The 19249-nt window shown below is 43.0% G+C and overlaps 1 protein-coding gene across 1 annotated transcript; it reads right to left on the reverse strand.

Moving 5' to 3' along the window:
- Positions 1-296: 296 nt before the first annotated feature.
- GNG5 (G protein subunit gamma 5) lies at positions 297-7103 on the reverse strand. Its single transcript, XM_066376670.1, has 3 exons — positions 6866-7103; positions 2922-3065; positions 297-607 (listed from the first exon to the last, which is right to left on the reverse strand). The coding sequence occupies exons 1-2, from the start codon at positions 6944-6946 to the stop codon at positions 2940-2942; spliced, it is 207 nt and encodes a 68-aa protein (XP_066232767.1). The 5' UTR covers positions 6947-7103; the 3' UTR covers positions 297-607; positions 2922-2939.
- Positions 7104-19249: the final 12146 nt, after the last annotated feature.

A 19249-nucleotide genomic window follows, 5' to 3' on the forward strand; every position in this document is an offset into this window, starting at 1 on the left:
AAGGCATATATGAGAGCGGTCATTGCAACAAAGAATTGATGCTTCTCGTCTCTCTCCTTTCCTGTCTGTATGTCCCTATCTGTCCCTCTCTCTGTCTCTCTTGGGGGGGGGGGGGGGCACAAAAGAAAAAACAGAAAACAAAGTTAACCCTGTAATAACTCATGAATAGCAACTAGTTTTATCAGCAACTTCCTCTTGACTCCTAAAAGAATAGAAGTTTGCAAATTACCTTTATTTCTCTAGAAGTCTTGGAAATGCATGGCGCTAGTTATGTGAGAGAAGTTGGTAGAACACTGAAAAAAAAACCCATGGTGAAAATGGAAAAATTAGCATTTAGTTGAGGTGCTCAAAAAAATTAATATAGTATATTACCAATAATTAAGCAAAAAACTTTTATAGGTATTTTATTTGCTGCTGCCAGTGTATATAAAATAATTACCCTTGTGAAACAGAAATTCGTGAAAATTCAGAGAGGTAGATGTTAAGGACTGACAGAAGCAGAAGTTTTGTGTAGTATGGCACGTGTTACAGAAATAAGCTTTTTGTACAGGCTTCATATTTCGGTCTCTTTGAATCCTCTCCAGCCATGAAAAGTGGTTTAGAACACCTGAAATGAGAAAAAACAAATTAGGATAAAATGTCAAAGAACTATTCAATTAAGTAGAATTACCTTACAACCACTGAACACCTCATTTACAATACAGTACTTAAGATAATTCATAATTGTTTTTTAAAGAAAATGAATAACTATATACTCTGGATCCTCATTTTTAAAAAACATTTCTCTTAAAGGTAAGAGCTAACAATGGTTATTTCTAGGTATACTGATCATGGTAATTTGTATTTTCCCTATACTAACTGTTGATAAATTAACTTGGTCTTTTTTTTTTTAATTATAAAAAACCATATACCGTATTTTTGGCTCCATAAGATGCACGGGATTTTCCCCCCTCCACTTTTGGGGTTAAAAGTGTGTCTCTTATGGAGCGAAAAATACGGTATATGCCCTAGCCCAGTGGTCGGCAAACTCATTAGTCAACAGAGCCAATTATTAACAATACAACAATTGAAATTTCTTTTGAGAGCCGAATTTTTAAAACTTAACTATACAGGTAGGTACATTCCTTATCAAGGTAGCGCCCGCACGTGGTATTTTGTGGAAGAGCTGCATGTGGCTCACAAGCCGCAGTTTGCCAACCAAGGCCCTAGCCCAGTAGCTCAGCTGGTTACAGCCCTGTCCTGACACACCAAGGTTGCAGGTTCTATTCTCAGTCAGGGTACATACAGGTATCAACCAATGAATGCATAAATAAGTGGAACAACAAATTGATGTTTCTTTCTCTCGCTCTCTTCCTCTTTCTCTAAAAAATGTCTGAAAATCATCTTTTTAAAAGCTATGAGTATAAAGACTGAACTGTAAATTCTTTTCATGCTACTTGCTGTGGACCTGGGACCACCAGCATTAGTATAACCTAGGAGTTTGTAAGAAACACAGATTATAAGGCTTCACTTCAGACCCACTGAATTAGAATTTGCATTTTAAAAAAGAGATACATCAAATTTGAGAAGAAATGTTTTTACATGTAAAATTTTTTTTCCTAGTCAAAAGTGTTTCAAATATTAATATCTATACCAAGCTATTTTATTATACTGCCAGGATTCATAACCATTGTTTTACTTTGAAACCTGGGTTACTGTCCCAGGATTATTTATTTATAATCTTGACCAAGTCATTTAACAGTTATCTGCAGGCTCCTGTGAAATGTACACTATTAACTGCCAGTTAAGAGCTAGGCTTCTTAACAGTATTTTATATCAAATGAAAATAAGCTATTTTGTAAAAAGCATACAACTGGGACAGAAGTTGTAAAAAGATCTTTAATAACCCATAAAAATACATAATTTCCAAAAACTACCACGAAGAATTAATACCGCCATAAGCAAGGAACTATTAAACTTACATAGGAACTAGAGTGTTAAAAATAATTACTTCCATATGGAAAGGAAAACCTGTTATTGAAAGGTACTTTTGTTCCCCAGTGGTGTTTCAAAAGATCTTAACCAATCACTGTATTTACTGGAAAATATGTTGTACTTATACAAACTTCCTGGACACTCCCAAGTCTACAAAGCTTAATCTGGGAGGGCACAACTACGTAACAAGGTATTTTAGGAAGCAGCTTCCTGGATTTTGAGGAGTTAGAATGTTTGTAAAGGGTGTGTGCCACACAGTCTCTCTCTTTTTTTAAAGCACTATTAGTTTAAGGTTGCTTCTCTTCGGTCAATACTACATAGTGAGTACACACCCTGACTAAAGTACTATGGCTGTATAAAAGGGAGCATCCTTAGGTTACATTTTAAATTGTCCACAGCATATTTTAATCACACTTCTTTTGGACTAACATGTTTTTGCACACACTGACAGGCACAGATTAAAATTTGGAAGTCCGCTTATTTAACTATCTCATTTTCTCTTGCATTCACAACTCCCAATTTTTTGATGCCCTATAGCTGAATTCTATTAGAGCAAAAACATCAGAACCAATCCAAGTCAACTGGTAGTGCTTTAAGTCATCCCCATAAACACTAGATTTTTAAAAAACTGCTACTTACACAAACTTAAACCAGTACACTTAGGGACCTCAAAATACACCAATGTTTTAAAAAGTAACATGGCTTGTCACAGCAGTGGAATTTTCTAGTAACTCTCCTATATCCTTTATGGTTATTAAATAATCTATTTAACCCTTTTTATGGTAAAATGGCAACAGTACTATAAATCAGTAATTCCATCAATGCTCACTTTCCTCACAAAACAACACCAGAAACTTGCAGTGCGAAACAAAAGTGCAAAGGCGAAGAAAAAGACTTAACTACATACTCGTGCAAGTGCGGTTTTGTTTTACTCTAGGGAAACTTACCTTCAAAGATTAATTTCACTACAAAAAAGAACAGACTTTCTGGGGTCTGAAAGGATTTGTACTTGAAGATACTCCAGTCAGCAGGGGGTCATGTTGTGCATTCTGCAGACAGAATTGTTTCAAATCTGCAGCTGCCTGGGAAACCTATACATAAGGGGAGGGAGTGGGAGGTGGTAAGAATGTTTTAAGGAAAAGGTTTCTCAAATATTTCAAAATATTTGCAATAAACACATTAAAAAACACACTAATTGAAGGTCAACAGTCAATACTGGGCTCTTAAAGCATTACATGTAAATAAAACTAGCTTATATTTTCCTTTGCTTATTACAAGCATCAAATGATTCAGTACAAACAGTACAATTCCATTTATCTGCCAAGTACAGCACATCTTGCTAGTTTACTAATAAACAGACTGTTCAAGTGCAACCTTGGGGGTAACATCTTGCTTTTTAAATGCAGTGCAAATAGCAGTACATGCCATAGTACATGTTAAGCAAAAAACCATTAAAATTCTAGCAAACTATTACTTGTCTTGAAGGCAGTATTACTGGAAAAATGCTGGTACTGTGAATGAATGTAATGTTCTAAATCCAAACCTTTTAGTCCATTGTTTTGGTACCAGTATCATCACCTGTTTAATATTACAAAACGGGGCAGTGACAGCGTTCTGCTCAGTGTCAGGTGACTGAAAAGCTGATAACAAACTTCAGTTACTTTTAACAACTTCACTGGGTAGCCTGCCTTTAAGAAACTGTATATTTATATGCCTTAAATGTGATTTAGTAATTTTCCTACATGTATGCAATGCCACTCAAACAAGACCAAAGGAACTTTTATGGCTTTACAGTTTGTTTTCTTCCTGTATCATTTAAACATCAACTATTTGTATATATTCTGGTAAGGTGATACAAAAAAAAAAATTGTTACCCCAATAAATTCAATTAAAAAAAAAAAAGAACTGAATGGTTAAGGTGTAGAACACCAGAGACTAAAAGATGCCCGAAATGAATAAAATATCCTAAGTCTGGAATTTTGGTTTAGGAAGATGGGAAAAGTAATAATTTACTCTCCATTTTAACTCCTCAAGAAGGGTAAGAACAGTTGTCCAGTCCAGAAGCAAGGACGTGAGAGCATCACAGATGCTCTCTATACCAAGAAAGCCCACAGATTATTGCTATACACCAAACAACCTGATAAAAGGATCCATCATCCTGAGATGAATCTAAACTGTTCTCACAACTAATTTGTATGTTTGAGTTCCACAGGTTTATTTAGCAACTTGGTAAAGGAGTGGTTTTACATTACCTAGTACCAAGTACTATGACAAACGGCCACTCTGCTCCCTCCAAAAAGTAGATATAGAACTAAAGTGGTACAATTTTTCATAATCTTATAACTTGATTTCATTCACATTAACCAGAAGTGAAAATACAGTAAAGTATCTGTTCACTTTCTGCCTAAAGTGTAGGAAGCTCCAAGTTAACTTCCTTTCACAAACTTCTCAGACACCACTATGTGCCAAATACTTCTAGGCACCAAGAATACGTAAAGCAACCAGGTCCCTGCTGTTATGGAGCTCACAGTTCTCAGAAACAAAGTTCCCTGGAGAGACAAGAGCGGTTTGTTCGATTGTGAATTACAGGAAGGTGTCTCTGAGGAGATGACATTTAAGCAGATCTCAACGCCCCTGAAATCCAGCCCCATAACCATCAGTGTGAAATTCATGATCAATGAGAATTCCAAGGAGTGAGGAAAAGTGAGACAAAAATTCTAAAATTCAAGCTGCTAGCCCCTAAGTCACTGTAATAAGCACCATCCAGGCGGCTGAAACCCTATAATCCTGGCATAATTATTAGTGCCCTCTTTCACTCTGAAAAGTATCCTGGGTTGGCAATCAAGTAAATATATGGTCACCCTACACATGGGAGAATTTGTCAAGCTTCTGGGACAATTTCTATCAACTATACTCAGAAGATTAAACAGTAAACTTGTGTTAGCTTAAAAATATTACTGGGGGAAAAAGCGCTTAGCACAAAGTCATGGATTTAAAAAGATGCACAAAATGAAATCAAACTAACCACATTTTGTAACTCATCTGAAAAAAAAAAAAAAAGCTCATTTAAGGTCCCAAGGTGGAATGCCACCCCCACCCACCCCCAGTCCTAGCATCAGACAAATTGAGAACTCTAAAACCAAGTCACTTGTGGCTTTAATGATACCAACCAGAAGCCTCCTAAAGAATTAAGTATAGGGATGAAGGCATCACGTTGGGGAGTTATTGGAGGGGCTAAAAATAATAATATTTCATAATAAAGCTTTCCTAGTACTTTAGTCTGAGAACTTCATCTTACTGTCTTTGGAGACTAGGGCTAATACCCCTACTTAACACTTAGAGCTTTCAACCAGTATTCCCCCACCCCCGTGGGCCACTCCCATCTATGACAAAGGCATACCTGAATAATGTAAAGTTTGGTTAAGATACATGATTTAAAATTTCAAAGTTAAATCCAGACAAGAGATTAGCGAAATGAATTCCAAACAGCAATGGGTTCTAGGACAGGAAGGGGAATCCCACACCAAGACGATGGGAATTTCCCTTCCCCCTGAGGTGGACACAATTAAGTTAAGATTCCCTGACATTTCTATTTAAGGAAGTAGGTAAATGGGAGACCACCTTACTCCACAAAACATTTCTGGAGAAGTAAAGACTAATCTGATTAGCACAGAATCAAATCATCTTGGAAAATGCCTAATTTTTGGAACAGAGTGAAGATTTATATTCTACTCTCGTTTCTTTTTTTAATTAAAAGAAGCGTTTGACCTGTAAAATGACCTGTACCAGCCTGGCCTGTGGTGGCGCAGTGGATAAACCTTCGGCCTGGAATGCCAAGGTTGCCAGTTCAAAACCCTGGGCTTCCCTGGTCAAGGCACATACAACAAGCAAGCAATGAACAACTAACATGAAGCAACTATGAATTGATACTTCCCATTCCATGCTCCCCTTTCTCTCCTGTCTCTGTAAAAACCAATAAATAAAGTATTAAAAAAAAAAAATGACCTGTACCAGAAGGAAGCCAATCCTCTTGGGATTTAAAAGTCAGGAGGAACTTGGAATAGCACATGAGTATCAGGTTGTCACATCAACACACACAAAAGTCTTTTCTCCCAAAGTAAATAACCGAAGGCAACGTCAATGCTAACCAGACGCAAAAGAAGTGAGATTAGTCCACCCTAATCACTTTTTGGAGGTATGCAGACCTGTAGATATCCCCAAGGTCAGATCTGGGCAAACCATGCCAAATAGACACGAAATGCACGCTTTGTACGAGGTGGGTTGTACAGGGCACCAGTGGTAACCTTACCCACCGGAAAAGTTTCAAAAACAAACATACTTCTTTAACCTAGAGTTCAAAGTTATGCAAGACTCCGTTCTTAAGTATATGTGAGGTGGCTGAGAGCTGGAGGGAAGAATCTATTCCTAAAGAGAGTGGGTTTGGAAAGGTCTGACACAGAAAAGGAAACAAAAGTCTGTTCTCTATCAAAAGTCGGATAAAACCCTGTCGGGTAAGGAGAGACGCGCGAGGCTGGCAGAGAGGGCGGGAAGGGTGCGGGACGGCGCGGGGCAGCAGCTGCCGGCCGCGGCCCGCCGGGAGTCAGCACGGAGGGAGGGAGCGAGGGAGGAGGGTCGGAATGCGGAAAGCCGCAGTCAGCCCAGAGGCCAGCCCGCTTTGAAAAGTTCTGGGGCGGAAGGTCGCAGCAGCCGCCCCCTAACCACAGCGCCGATCCACACCGCTAAGCCTCTAAAGCTGGCCGCCCGGGTCGCCGCGGCCACCGAGCTCGCGTCCTCCCCAAGGGAAGCGAGTCCCGCCCGCCCCAGCCAGCTCGGCCGCCGGCTGCCGCCCTCCGTCGCCTTCCCCTCCCCCTCGCCGCCCGCCCCCGCTCACCTTCACGCGGTTGAGCCCGGCCTCCAGCCGGAGCTGTTGAACTACTTTCTTCATAGCGGTGACACTGGAGGAACCAGACATGGTGCACGCGAGAGTCCGGCAGATTTGTTGGTAGTGGGTCGGTGGACGGCGAGTCCGCGAGGCCAGACGGCGGGGCAACTAGGCGAGAGGCGGGGCTCGGAACTTTGTCTCTAAGTTTCCGGTTCTTTGCCCAGCGGCTCCACCCTCGGCGCGCATGCGCGCCCCCCTCCGCCCCAGCCCCTCACGCCCGCGGGACACGAACCTGAAGGAGGCGGAGCAAGGGAAGAGAGGGGCGGGGGCGGGCGGGGGGCGCGGCCGCTGCGGGACCCGAGCGCAGCCCACGCCCAGCGTCCCCCCCTCCTTCTCCCCGGAGGCGGATTTGAGAGTTAGGGAAGGGCTGTCCTTGGCCGCCAAGATCCGAGAGGGACTGTTAACAGGACGGGGGAGCAAAAGTCAAACGCTTGAGGGAGTTTATGAAAGGCCTGGTGGCGGGGTGACAAAGAGGTTCGTCTTCCTGACGGAGGTGGTGGCAGAAGTTGAGGGGAGGGATGGGGAGAGCTGGGCCAAAGGGTGGGAGCTGGAAGCGCTGGGCGAGTCACTAGAAGGCGGCCCCACAGAGATGTGTCTCTAAGTGACCCGACTTGGTCCTGTGGGCGACATCCAGCAGCCGCCTTCCCAGCGCCTCACCCCTGAGGCCGCAAGAGGGCGCGGAGATCGCTCTAACTGACCGAGGGACCAGCCGGGTGGCGGGGAGCGGGGCTGCCGGTTTCCTGGAGAAAAGAGGAGCTTCTCACGGTTGGGCTTCTGTTGCCTCTTACTCTTGGTTTTCTGAAAGAGGTTGTGAAAAATCCAAGGAGCTCGTTAAAGATTACACCTGTTTGCACCTGACCAGGCGGTGGCCCAGTGGATAGAGCGTCGGACTGGGATGCGGAGGACCCAGGTTCGAGACACTAAGGTCGCCAGCGTAAGTGCAGGCTCATCTGGTTTGAGCCAAAGCTCACCAGCTTAGACCCAAGGTCGCAAAGCTCACCAGCTTGGACCCAAGGTCGCTGGCTCAAGCAAAGAGTTACTCGGTCTGCTGAAGGCCTGCGGTCAAGGCACATATGAGAAAGCAATCAATGAACAACTAAGGTGTCTCAACGAAAAACTGATGATTGATGCTTCTCATCTCTCTCCATTCCTGTCTGTCCCCATCTATCCCTCTGACTCTCTCCCTCTCTCTCTCTCTCTAAAAAAAAAAAAAAAAAAAAAAAAAAAAAAAGATTACACCTGTTTCCTGGTGTTACCTATTTCATTTGGGGGAGAAGGGTAACCTTATTTTACTTTAAAAAATAAAACTTTTTTTGTTTAGGAAAAATTTGCTCTTTGTATTTCAGTTGTAACTTATTACCTGCTGCTTAAAATGGATCTTCAAAGGGCTTTTCTGAAGAGATAAAAGGATCAAATCAAACAAAATAGGCTCCGTTTCACCCAATGGGAAAGTATGTATTATGTCACAGCATTTAGGACATATGGCTCCTATTCTGTTGGGATAGCCCATTAACAAATATACTAATGGTTTCTGTGAATATGATGACTTCATTATTAATGCATTTCAAATTATTTGTACACTGAAAAACTTCATATATAATTTGCTCCATGTCAACAAAACCTGACTTATATACTGAACAATTTAAATTATTTCACAGAAATGTACAGTGTATTTTAGCATTATATATTTCTAATTTTTTTTTAAATTTTAGTGAGAGGAAGGGAGGCAGAGAGACTCTCACATGTGCCCAACCAGGATCCACCTGGCAAGCCCACTAGGAGGTGATGCTCTGCCTATCTGGGAGCCTAGCTCTGTTGCAGCAGGAGCCATTTTTTAGCACCTGAAGCGGAGACCATGAAGCCATCCTCAGCACCCAGGACCAACTCTCTCTAATCATGCCATAGCTGCAGGAGGGGAGGAGAAGAGAGAGAGAGAGAGAAGCAAGAGGGGTAAGAGTGGAGAAGCAGATGGGTGCTTCTGTGTGCCGTGACCGGAAATCAAACCTGGATCTTCCACATGCCTGGCCAATGCTCTACCATTCAGCCAACCAGCCAGGGCCAGCATTGTATTTAATTCATACACAATGGATGTAATGACTATGGTTATAAACCAAAGTTTGAATTCTGGCCCTATCTGCTGTTGATGTTGCTGGACAAGCCACTTAAACTTTGCTGAGACTGTTGCCTCATTTAAAAGTGAAATAATAAAACTTCCCAAAGTTGTTTTGGAAGATGAAATGAAATTATATAAGTAATATCAAGTATCTAAGTAAATGTCACCTCTCCTCCAGCAACATTTTAAATTATACTTTTACGGGCTTGTTGAATAATCTCATTCATACTTTACAGATTTGAAAAATTAAAAATAAATACCTTTACTCAAAGAATGTTTTATTTCATTTCACAGTAGCTGTAGACTATGCCTCTAAATTCTAAGTCAAGAACCATGGAATGTTAGTGCTAGAAGGGATTTCAGGAAATATATAGTTCAACTTCCTCTTCTGTGAGGAAGAGTACTGAGGAATAAGCAAAGCCTGTGTTGTTTTAGGCTTAAATATTCTCAGAAAAAAGTTTTGTGGTTTTTTTGTTGTTCATTTTTACTTACTGTAGGAACTGACCACAGAGTTTGGATTGCTACCTCAAATAAAGGTATTACATAAGTTTATGTAGTGTCCATCTAAAAAGGATCCAAGGCCTGACCTGTGGTGGCGCAGTGGATAAAGCGTCGACCTGGAAATGCTGAGGTCGCCGGTTCAAAACCCTGGGCTTGCCTGGTCAAGGCACATATGGGAGTTGATGCTTCCAGCTCCTCCCCCCTTCTCTCTCTCTGTCTCTCCCTCTCCTCTCTAAAAAAATGAATAAATAAATTTTAAAAAATAAATAAATAAATAAAAAGGATCCAAGTTTGGATAGGAAAGAAGAAAAAACTTGAGTTCATTTTAAATTCAGTTGCCTCCTCAGTAATTAGCAATAAATACAGTTTATGAACTACCAATATCTCTTAAACAAGCTGTGTTTTTTGACCTAGCATTACCCTTATCAGCCTTGCAGACAGAAGGCTGTCTGCAATTTCAGATAAAGACAACCCCTGTAGTAAAAAACAATTTGACACAAAGAGAATCCTTATAACAATGAATGGCAAGAAAACACAACCAAGAAAGCTGTCATTTTTTGTTTTGTCAGCAGAGCATAGTCAATTGAAATTTACCTGAACTCTTCTTCACTTTATTCAATTAGTATGCTAAGTTTTTCAGTTTACTGGGTCTATACTCAGTATTTGCATAAGTAAAATACTTTATTCAAGTGTCTTGATTTGTAGTTTAAAAGCTGAATCTCTTTTTTTTTTTTTTTTTTTTGTATTTTTCTGAAGCTGGAAACGGAGAGACAGTCAGACAGACTCCCGCATGCGCCCGACCGGGATCCACCCAGCACGCCCACCAGGGGGCGATGCTCTGCTCCTCCGGGGCATCGTTCTGTCGGGACCAGAGCCACTCTAGTGCCTGGGGCAGAGGCCAAGGAGCCATCCCCAGCGCCTGGGCCATCTTTGCTCCAATGGAACCTTGCTGCGGGAGGGGAAGAGAGAGACAGAGAGGAACGAGAGGGGGAGGGGTGGAGAAGCAGATGGGCGTTTCTCCTGTGTGCCCTGGCCGGGAATCGAACCCGGGACTTCTGCACGCCAGGCCGACACTCTACCACTGAGCCAACTGGCCAGGGCTTCTCTTTTTTTTTTAATAAATAAATTTTTATTTTAATGGGGTGACATCAATAAATCAGGGTGCATATATTCAAAGAAAGCATTTCCAGTTTATTTTGTCATTTAGTTCTGTTGCATACCCATCACCCAAAGAGAGATCGTCCTCCGTCACCCTCTATCCAGTTTTCTTTGTACCCCTCCCCCTCCCCCTCTCCCTCCTCCCCTCCCCCCACCCCCCGTAACCACCCCATGTCTGTCCATGTCTCTTAGTCTCATTTTTATGTCCCACCAATGTATGGAATCATGCAGTTCTTGTTTTTTTCTGATTCGCTTATTTCACTCTGCATAATGTTATCAAGACTCCACCATTCTGCTGTAAGTGATCCGATGTCATCATTTCTTCTAGCTGAATAGTATACCATGGTGTATATGTGCCCCATCTTCTTTATCCAGTCTTCTATTTTTTTTTTTTTTTTAATTACAGTGATTAAAAGCCTTTAAGCAAACTCTTGGCCAATACAGCAAGAATCCATAAAAGAATAGTGTCTTTAACATGTTCACCAAGTCCAAGTTGGCCCCATCACCATGCCAAATTCCTGAAAAATGCAACCCAACCACAGTTCAGTCTGTTAGGAGCTGTCACAGGGAGCAGGAGTCCAGGAAAAGTCCACATCCAGGAAAAGTCCGCATGGCACTGGAATTGTTGTCACCATTCTATACTTTGCAGCTCATGTCCAAGTCCCAATGACCGCTGCTTCTAGCTGGTAATGATTCAGGTAGACTGGAAAAGCCATTTGCAGCATGCGTGGATATGGAGCTTCTGTTCTCTGCCTGGACAGATGAGACCAGGTTGCTTTTCCCTGGGGCTCTGCGACTGTGGCATGGTAAAGAGAACCTTGGGATACACTAAGCTGGGTGGCAAAGGTAGATTCATAATAGAAGTTGGCAAAAGGGAGAAAGAGAGCTCTAAATTAGGAGTAGGTCCCAGCCTGAAATATGAGTGGGGCATTGAGGTAGGAGGGATAAAGGAAACACTATATATTAAGCAAAGAGGCAGAAAATAGGACTATCAACACCCACAACAGAGATCTTTGAGGGAAGAATAAAAAACCTGACTATTCAGGCAAAACATAGTTAAGTGGCCCTTTCTCACTCTTTTTTTTTTTAACATCTTTATTTTATTTTATTTTTTTGTGGAAGACACAGAGAGAGTCAGAGAGAGGGACAGATAGGGACAGACAGAGAGGAAGGTAGAAAGATGAGAAACATCAATTCTTCATTGCAGCTCCTTAGTTGTTCATTGATTGATTTCTCATATGTGCCCTAACCAGGGGGCTATAGCAGACCGAGTGACCCCTTCTTTGAGCCAGTGACCTTGGGCTCAAGTTGGTGAGCCTTGCTCAAACCCGATGAGCCCACGTTCAAGCTGGCAACCTCGGGGTTTTGAACCTGGGTCCTCCTCATCCCAGTCCGACACTCTATCCACTGCACCAATGCCCGGTCAGGCTCTCTCTTTTTTTAAGGGAAAACTCACAATTCTGATTTTTTCTCAAAGAGAAACTTTATACTACGGTTTTTACAATCACTAAGCATATTGGGGTTTGGAGAGTGTGGGTGATGTGCCCACCAATATTAAGCAAGTTTGTGGCAGAGACAAGACTGGATCTTAGATCTCCTGGTTTTTAATCCATTATATGTAGGTAATATATTTGTTTCGATGGAGCTGCTCATGTATTGGAGCAGTAATTAGTTTTTATAATTGTGTATGGATCTAAAAGGAAATTCACTTTGTTGGGCATATAAAATAGATTATGCTCACTTTGTTAAAGATGGTGTTGCCTACATGGAAGCCGTCGCCCAGGTGATGGTATTGGTTGCCCTTCTTGCTTGGGATGGGCGTGATTATATTAATGTGTGTTGGGGGCGGGCTGTGGGCAGGCAGGATCCTTGTGGCCTGGGGCTTGGTTTTGGGAATAAGCCTTTCCCACCTTTTTGATGTGGGGTGGTGCACTCCCATGAGCAGGGGTCCCCAAACTTTTTACACAGGGGGCCAGTTCACTGTCCCTCAGATCATTGAAGGGCCGGACTATAAAAAAAATCTATGAACAAATCTCTACGCATACTGCACATATCTTATTTTAAAGTAAAAAAACAAAGCGGGAACAAAAAAATACAATATTTATTAATTTATTTTATTTATTTATTTTTTACAGAGAGAGAGTCAGAGAGAGGGATAGACAGGGACAGACAGACAGGAACGGAGAGATGAGAAGCATCAGTCATTAGTTTTTAGTTGTGCATTGCGACACCTTAGTTGTTCATTCATTACTTTCTCATATGTGCACCAACCACGGGCCTTCAGCAGACCAAGTAACCCCTTGCTCGAGCCAACGACCTTGGATCCAAGCTGGTGAGCTTTTGCTCAAACCAGATGAGCCTGTGGTCAAGCTGGCAACCTTGGGGTCTCGAACCTGGGTCCTCCACATCCCAGTCCGATGCTCTATTCACTGTGCCATCCGCCTGGTCAGGCAACAAATACAATATTTAAAATAAAGAATGATAGAAGCCTGACCTGTGGTGGTGCAGTGGATAAAGCGTCGACCTGGAAATGCTGAGGTCGCTGGTTCAAAACCCTGGGCTTGCCTGGTCAAGGCACATATGGGAGTTGATGCTTCCTGCTCCTCCCCCCTTCTCTCTCTCTCTCTTCTTTCTAAAATGAATAAAAAAAAAAAAAAAAAAAAAAGAATGATAGATACATGAATTCCAAACTGCCCTCTTGATGTTCCGCTTATCTGTCAGACCTCACCCTTACTGGACTATTGCCCCTGAGACAGAGGAATTCCAAAAAGCTGAAAAGCCGCCCCAAGGAGGGGCTCCAGACACACCAGGACTTTTGATTCAACACCCACATGCTCCAAACCCCCAAGGAGGAGCATTCTGGACATACCAAGACTTTCGCCTCAGTATCCCCTCAGGCTCTCCCAAACACTATATAACTCGCCCCTAGTCTGTAACTGGTGCTCTTCTCCCCCAGGAGAAGTGCCCGGCAGGGTTCCTTTCTTCCTTTCAATAAAGCCTGTTACTCTGGTTTTTCGGACTCCCGTGGATTCTAACAAAGAACAAGTAAATTTAAATCAACAAACTGACCAGTATTTCAATGGGAACTACAGGCCTGCTTTTGACTAATGAGATAGTCAGTGTCCGGATCCATATTTGTCACTGCTAGCCGTAACAAGAGATATGACGCTTTTCCAGAGCTGTGACGCATGCGTTCGTGTCACCGGAAGTAGTACTCTACATGAGTGACGCTGCACCTTGCAGCGCTGCCACATACAGTACTCCAGGAGCACAGGATGTGGATGCTGACCTCACTGACCACCAATGAAAGAGGTGCCCCTTCTGGAAGTGCGGCAGAGGCCGGATAAATGGCCTCAGGGGGCCGCATGTAGTTTGGGGACTCCTGCTCATGAGGAATCCCATTATGCCTCAGATAAGTGACTTTGTATCAGAGATTTCCTTGCTTGTATATTGGATTAAAGGTTTTGGTTTCTACACTATAAAGTGGGACAGACCAGAAGCTTGCTCGCTCTCGGTTCCTGGGATTAGCATTAGAGAAGAGAGCAGAGAAAGTAGAGCAGAGAAAGGCCACATGGAGGAGGCCAAGAGAAGCAGCCAGGATGGCAGAATGCTAAAGGAGAAGCCAGTTTGTGCAGAGTTTGTGCAGGGAGAAGGAAGGAGATGGGGAACAGAGGTTGTTGGGCAGATAAAATATATAATGCTCACTTTGTTAAAGATGGTGCTGCCCATGAGGAGGCCGTTGCCCAGGTGATATTAATGTGTGTTGGGGTTGGGCTAAAGGCAGGCAGAATCCTTGTAGCCTGGGGCTTGGTTTTGGGATTAAGCCTTTCCCACCCTTTTTGATGTGGGGTGGTACAATCCAATCATGCCTCAGAGAAGTGACTTTGCATTAGAGACTTCCCTATTTTGTATATTGGATTAAAGGTTTTGAATCTACACTATAAAATGGGGGCAGAACGAGAGCTTGCTCACTTGGTTCCTGAGATTAGCATTAGAGAGGAGAGCAGAGAGGAGAGAGCAGAGACAGGCCACATGGAAGAGGCCAGGAGAGGCAGCCAAGATGGCGGAGTGTTGAGTGAGAAGCCAGTTTGTGCAGTTTGTGCAGGGAGAAGGAAGTTGATGGGGAACAGAGGTGAATAAGTCTGGTGAGCTAGAAACCTTTGATTCTAGGAAACATGAATAAGTCAGTAGCTTTGTGAGCACTGAATGTGAGTGGGTTTTGGAGCCCAGTGTGTGTTTTACTTGCCCGCTGGGTGCAAGCTAAGATTAAAGATGATGGTCCACCAGTTCTTGGCTCCGTTGTTTCATTACTGTGTCGGAATCTAATCAGAACCTGCATGGGCCAGGCAGCTGTGATGGTGGCTGTGGCTACTGGCTTTACACACTTACAAGAAGTAACAAAAAAACTTAATTTAGGTATCCAGTATAAATGTCATAAGACATTGTATTTGTAAATCAATATTTATGGATATGCGGGGGTATCATTAAATACCCTTTCATTTTAAAATACACAGTTTTTTCTATTACATTTACTTTCAGTGATAATTCTGGTCCAGCCTGACCAGGTGGTGGCTCAGTGGATAGAGCCTCTGACTGGGATGCAGAGGACCCAGGTTCGAGACCCCGAGGTCGCCAGCTTGAGCGCAGGCTCATCTGGTTTGAGCAAAATTCCACCAGCTTGAACCCAAGGTCACTGGCTCCAGCAAGGGGTTACTCGGTTCGCTGAAGGCCCATAGTCAAGGCACATATGAGAAAGCAATCAATGAACAACTAAGGTGTTGCAACACACAATGAAAAACTAATGATTGATGCTTCTCATCTCTCTCCATTCCTGTCTGTCTGTCCCTGTCTATCCCTCTCTCTGACTCACTCTCTGTCTCTGTAAAAAAAAAAAAAAAAAAAAAAAAAATTCTGGTCCAAAAAATACAAAAACAATTATCTCTGTGCTTTGTCTCCTCTTGGGAAGTTTCCCAGAAGGTACTGTTGTAAGATACCAAAGAGCTGCAAAATTAATATTGATATTCTAGGAGGAAAAGGTCAGGCTTTCCTGTCTTTTCTTTGGAGAATGGAGGAAAAAGAGTATGGGTTCTCCTGACTTACAAGGACAACTAGAATCATTTGGTTTTAAGTTCTCTGAAAGGATTAAGGTTATCTGAAGAACTCCCTTTTGCTTTCAATAAGAGGCAAATTTTACATACCATTTTACACTGATCTTAGCTCTCCCTCCCTTCCTGGAATCTGAGATTAACATGTACCTCTAGGCCAGCGATTCTCAACCTGTGGGTCGCGACCCCGGTGGAGGTCGAACGACCAAAACACAAATATGTATTTCCGATGGCTTTAGGCGACCCCTGTGTTTTGGTCGTTGGACCTCCACCGGGGTCGCGACCCACAGATTGAGAACCGCTGCTCTAGGCAAAGGAAGAGAGATAGGTACTAAAAGGATTTGTGAATATCTTTGATTATATTACCTTGAAAGTTTTAATGTTCTTTGTAAATCCCCTACACAAATGTTATAATCTTGTTAATGATTTTGTCATGCTGTTAAGACCTCCTAACCTGTATGTAGTCAAAGGGTATATAACCAGCTTCTGATATATACTTGGCGCACACGATTTGGATCTGCTATGCCCCGTGTCAGCCATATGTGGCCGGCATATTTAACTAATCTCCTCCTTCAATAAAACTCTTCAAACATCATCTGGATTTGGTGTGTCTACGTAAACCCGATGAAGTGAGGTACAGTGCTTTTCAGAATCTGGGGTATGGTACTTTACAACAGTACATGGGAAAATGAAAGAATAGTCTTTCATCACTGGACATGTACATAGTTCAGAAATTATATATTCTTTTATAGGAAGGAATTATTACCAGCTTTAGGGTTTTGGGTTCCCCAAGATATAAGTCAAGAGGAAACCCCAGAGAAATGTCCAGACAGATTTTATTAAGCTTATGCCTGGAGCACAAGGGAGGCACACAGAGGAAAGGAAGGTCTTCTTAAGTGGACTGGGGGCTAGCTTTGCTCTGGTGCTTTTATAAGTTGGGCAAAAGCAGGCTTTTTGGAAAAGGCAGTCTTGTGGAATTTTCCATTAGGGTTGTGTGACTTCCTTTCTCACTGTTGTGTGGTCACTTTAAGTTTTTAAAGAGAATAAAACTTGATGTCAGATGTGTTACTAGAAACAACGTCCATGCTAAACAAATGTCCATGCCCTGTTGGACTAAGGTGGCAAACTGCTCATTACCACCACCCTGGGAAGGTGTATAATGGTCAAATCATGATAGACTTTGCTTGTGCTTTAGGGTCAGTAGAGTAAGCAGGAAGTTAGAAAGATAAAATCAGCTGCTTCTGTGGGGGAGGGGTTGGGTTTTTTTGTCTGAAGTTGGAAACAGGGAGGCAGTCAGACAGACTCCTGCATGCACCCGACTGGGATCCACCCGGCACGCCCACCAGGGGGCAATGCTCTGCCCATCTGGGGCGTCGGTCTGTTGCAACCAGAGCCATTCTAGCACCTGAGGCAGAGGCCACAGAGCCATCCTCAGCACCCGGGCAAACTTTGCTCCAATGGAGCCTCAGCTGCGGGAGGGGAAGAGAGAAACAGAGAGGAAGCAGAGTGGGAGGGGTGGAGAAGCAGATGGGCGCTTCTCCTGTGTGCCCTGGGCGGGAATCGAACCTGGGACTCCTGCACGCCAGGCTGATGCTCTACCACTGAGCCAACCGGCCAGGGCCTTCTGTGGGTTTTGAGCAGGGAGTGGAGGAGTTTTTGTGTACAGCTTATTCGAGCTCCTTCTGACCACCTATTCCTAACATGGCTTCCTAGCATCTCTGTATTTTCCATTCCTGGGCCCAAGTCCCTACGCTGTCTCAGAAAGAGATGAAGGTGAGGGTATGTATTCTTTTTACCTCTTATAAACCCATGCTATACTCTCATTTTGTGTCAGTGATTTCATATTTATTGGTACCGACAATCAAGAAGAATGAGACAAGATTTTGTTTTTTATATGTTTTTATCAACTCTAAAATATTTGAAGCTCAATTAGTTAAATCATTTCAATTTGAACTCTCTGTTTTCAGAAATTAAACTTTGAGATTCCCTATAACCACACATTCAATTGCCATTTATCAAGACAACCATCATTATAATGTGCATTTCTTACCGAACATGGGTTTGGCTTCCTGCTGCGACAATATTTGTGGGACAAGTGCTGGTGCAAAGGAAAGAGGTTTATTCAAGAGCTGGCAGCCTGAGAAGATGAGGAGACTCCTGTCTCAAACACCTATCTTAATCTTTTGATGCAGGCAGGGCGTTTTCATAAGGAGGGAGAAGGAGAGGGAATAAACAAAAAGTAGAACAAAGGAATCAAAAGGAGGGGATTGAGAGTTCTTTGCTGGGTGGACTAAGTGTAAGCCCGCACAATTTGTTACTGAAGGTCAGCAAATCTCCTGGAGCTGGGATATCTGAAGATCAGAGTCCGCTGCTTTGGTTGTTACAGGAACTGAAGCTAGCAAGTAACTTACAAACTAGAGTTACTGTTCTCTGAATCAGGTGCCCACATATCTTTGCAGTCAGGTTGTTCTCTTGGCCTTGAGTGAGAATCAGAACTGCAAGCCTCAGTGTGGTGGGAGTGAGGAGGAAGGGGCTGAGGTACCTCTTGTAGCTCCTGCTTATGATGTTAATTAACTTTTTTTTTTTTTTTTACAGAGACAGAGAGTCGGAGAGAGGGATAGACAGGGACAGACAGACAGGAAGGAAGAGATGAGAAGCATCAATCATTGGTTTTTCATTTTGACACCTTAGTTGTTCATTGATTGCTTTCTCATATGTGCCTTGACCATGGGGCTGCAGCAGACCGAGTAATCCCTTGCTCAAGTCAGTGATCTTGGGTGCAAGCTGGTGAGCTTTGCTCAAACCAGATGAGCCCGCGCTCAAGCTGGCGACCTCGAGGTCTCGAACCTGGGTCCTCCGCATCCCAGTCCGCTTCTCTATCCACTGCGCCACCGCCTGTTCAGGTGTTAATTAACTTTTGATGTGCACCAGCCAGAGGAGAACAGACCTTTGAACTGTAATGAGCATTTAGCCAGAGTTGAAACCACAGAATTGATTATATATTTTTGATTTGTTATAGAATATGTAACTTTGATCACTAAACTGGTAATACTGAATCATTGTAAGAGTAACAAATTAGATTAGTAGTACATTCCTATTTAGCTCTATCCTGTGGCTAGACAGACTAATTATTAGTGATATTTATTTCTAGTAACACATCTGACATCAAGTTTTATTCTGGGTAAGAGGTATCTCTATCTCTTTAAAAACTTAATAGTTTTTTAGCCTGACCAGGTGGTGGCGCAGTGGATAGAACTTCGAACTGGGATGCGGAAGACCTAGGTTCGAGACCCCGAGGTCGCCAGCTTGAGCGCGGGCTCATCTGGTTTGAGCAAAAGCTCACCAGCTTGGACCCAAGGTCGCTCGCTCCAGCAAGGGGTTATTCGGTCTCCTGAAGGCCCATGGTCAAGGCACATATGAGAAAGCAATCAATGAACAACTAAGGTGTTGCAACGC

Source organism: Saccopteryx leptura, chromosome 3 (assembly GCF_036850995.1).
Source record: "Saccopteryx leptura isolate mSacLep1 chromosome 3, mSacLep1_pri_phased_curated, whole genome shotgun sequence".
Lineage (NCBI taxonomy): Eukaryota > Metazoa > Chordata > Mammalia > Chiroptera > Emballonuridae > Saccopteryx > Saccopteryx leptura.

Bases quoted from the DNA above. Each gene is read 5' to 3' on its own strand.
- GNG5 (XM_066376670.1), bottom strand. From the start codon at position 6,946: ATGTCTGGTTCCTCCAGTGTCACCGCTATGAAGAAAGTAGTTCAACAG. The intron at 3,066-6,865 runs GTGAGCGGGGGC...CCTTATGTATAG, and splicing joins CCGGGCTCAACCGCGTGAAG to GTTTCCCAGGCAGCTGCAGA.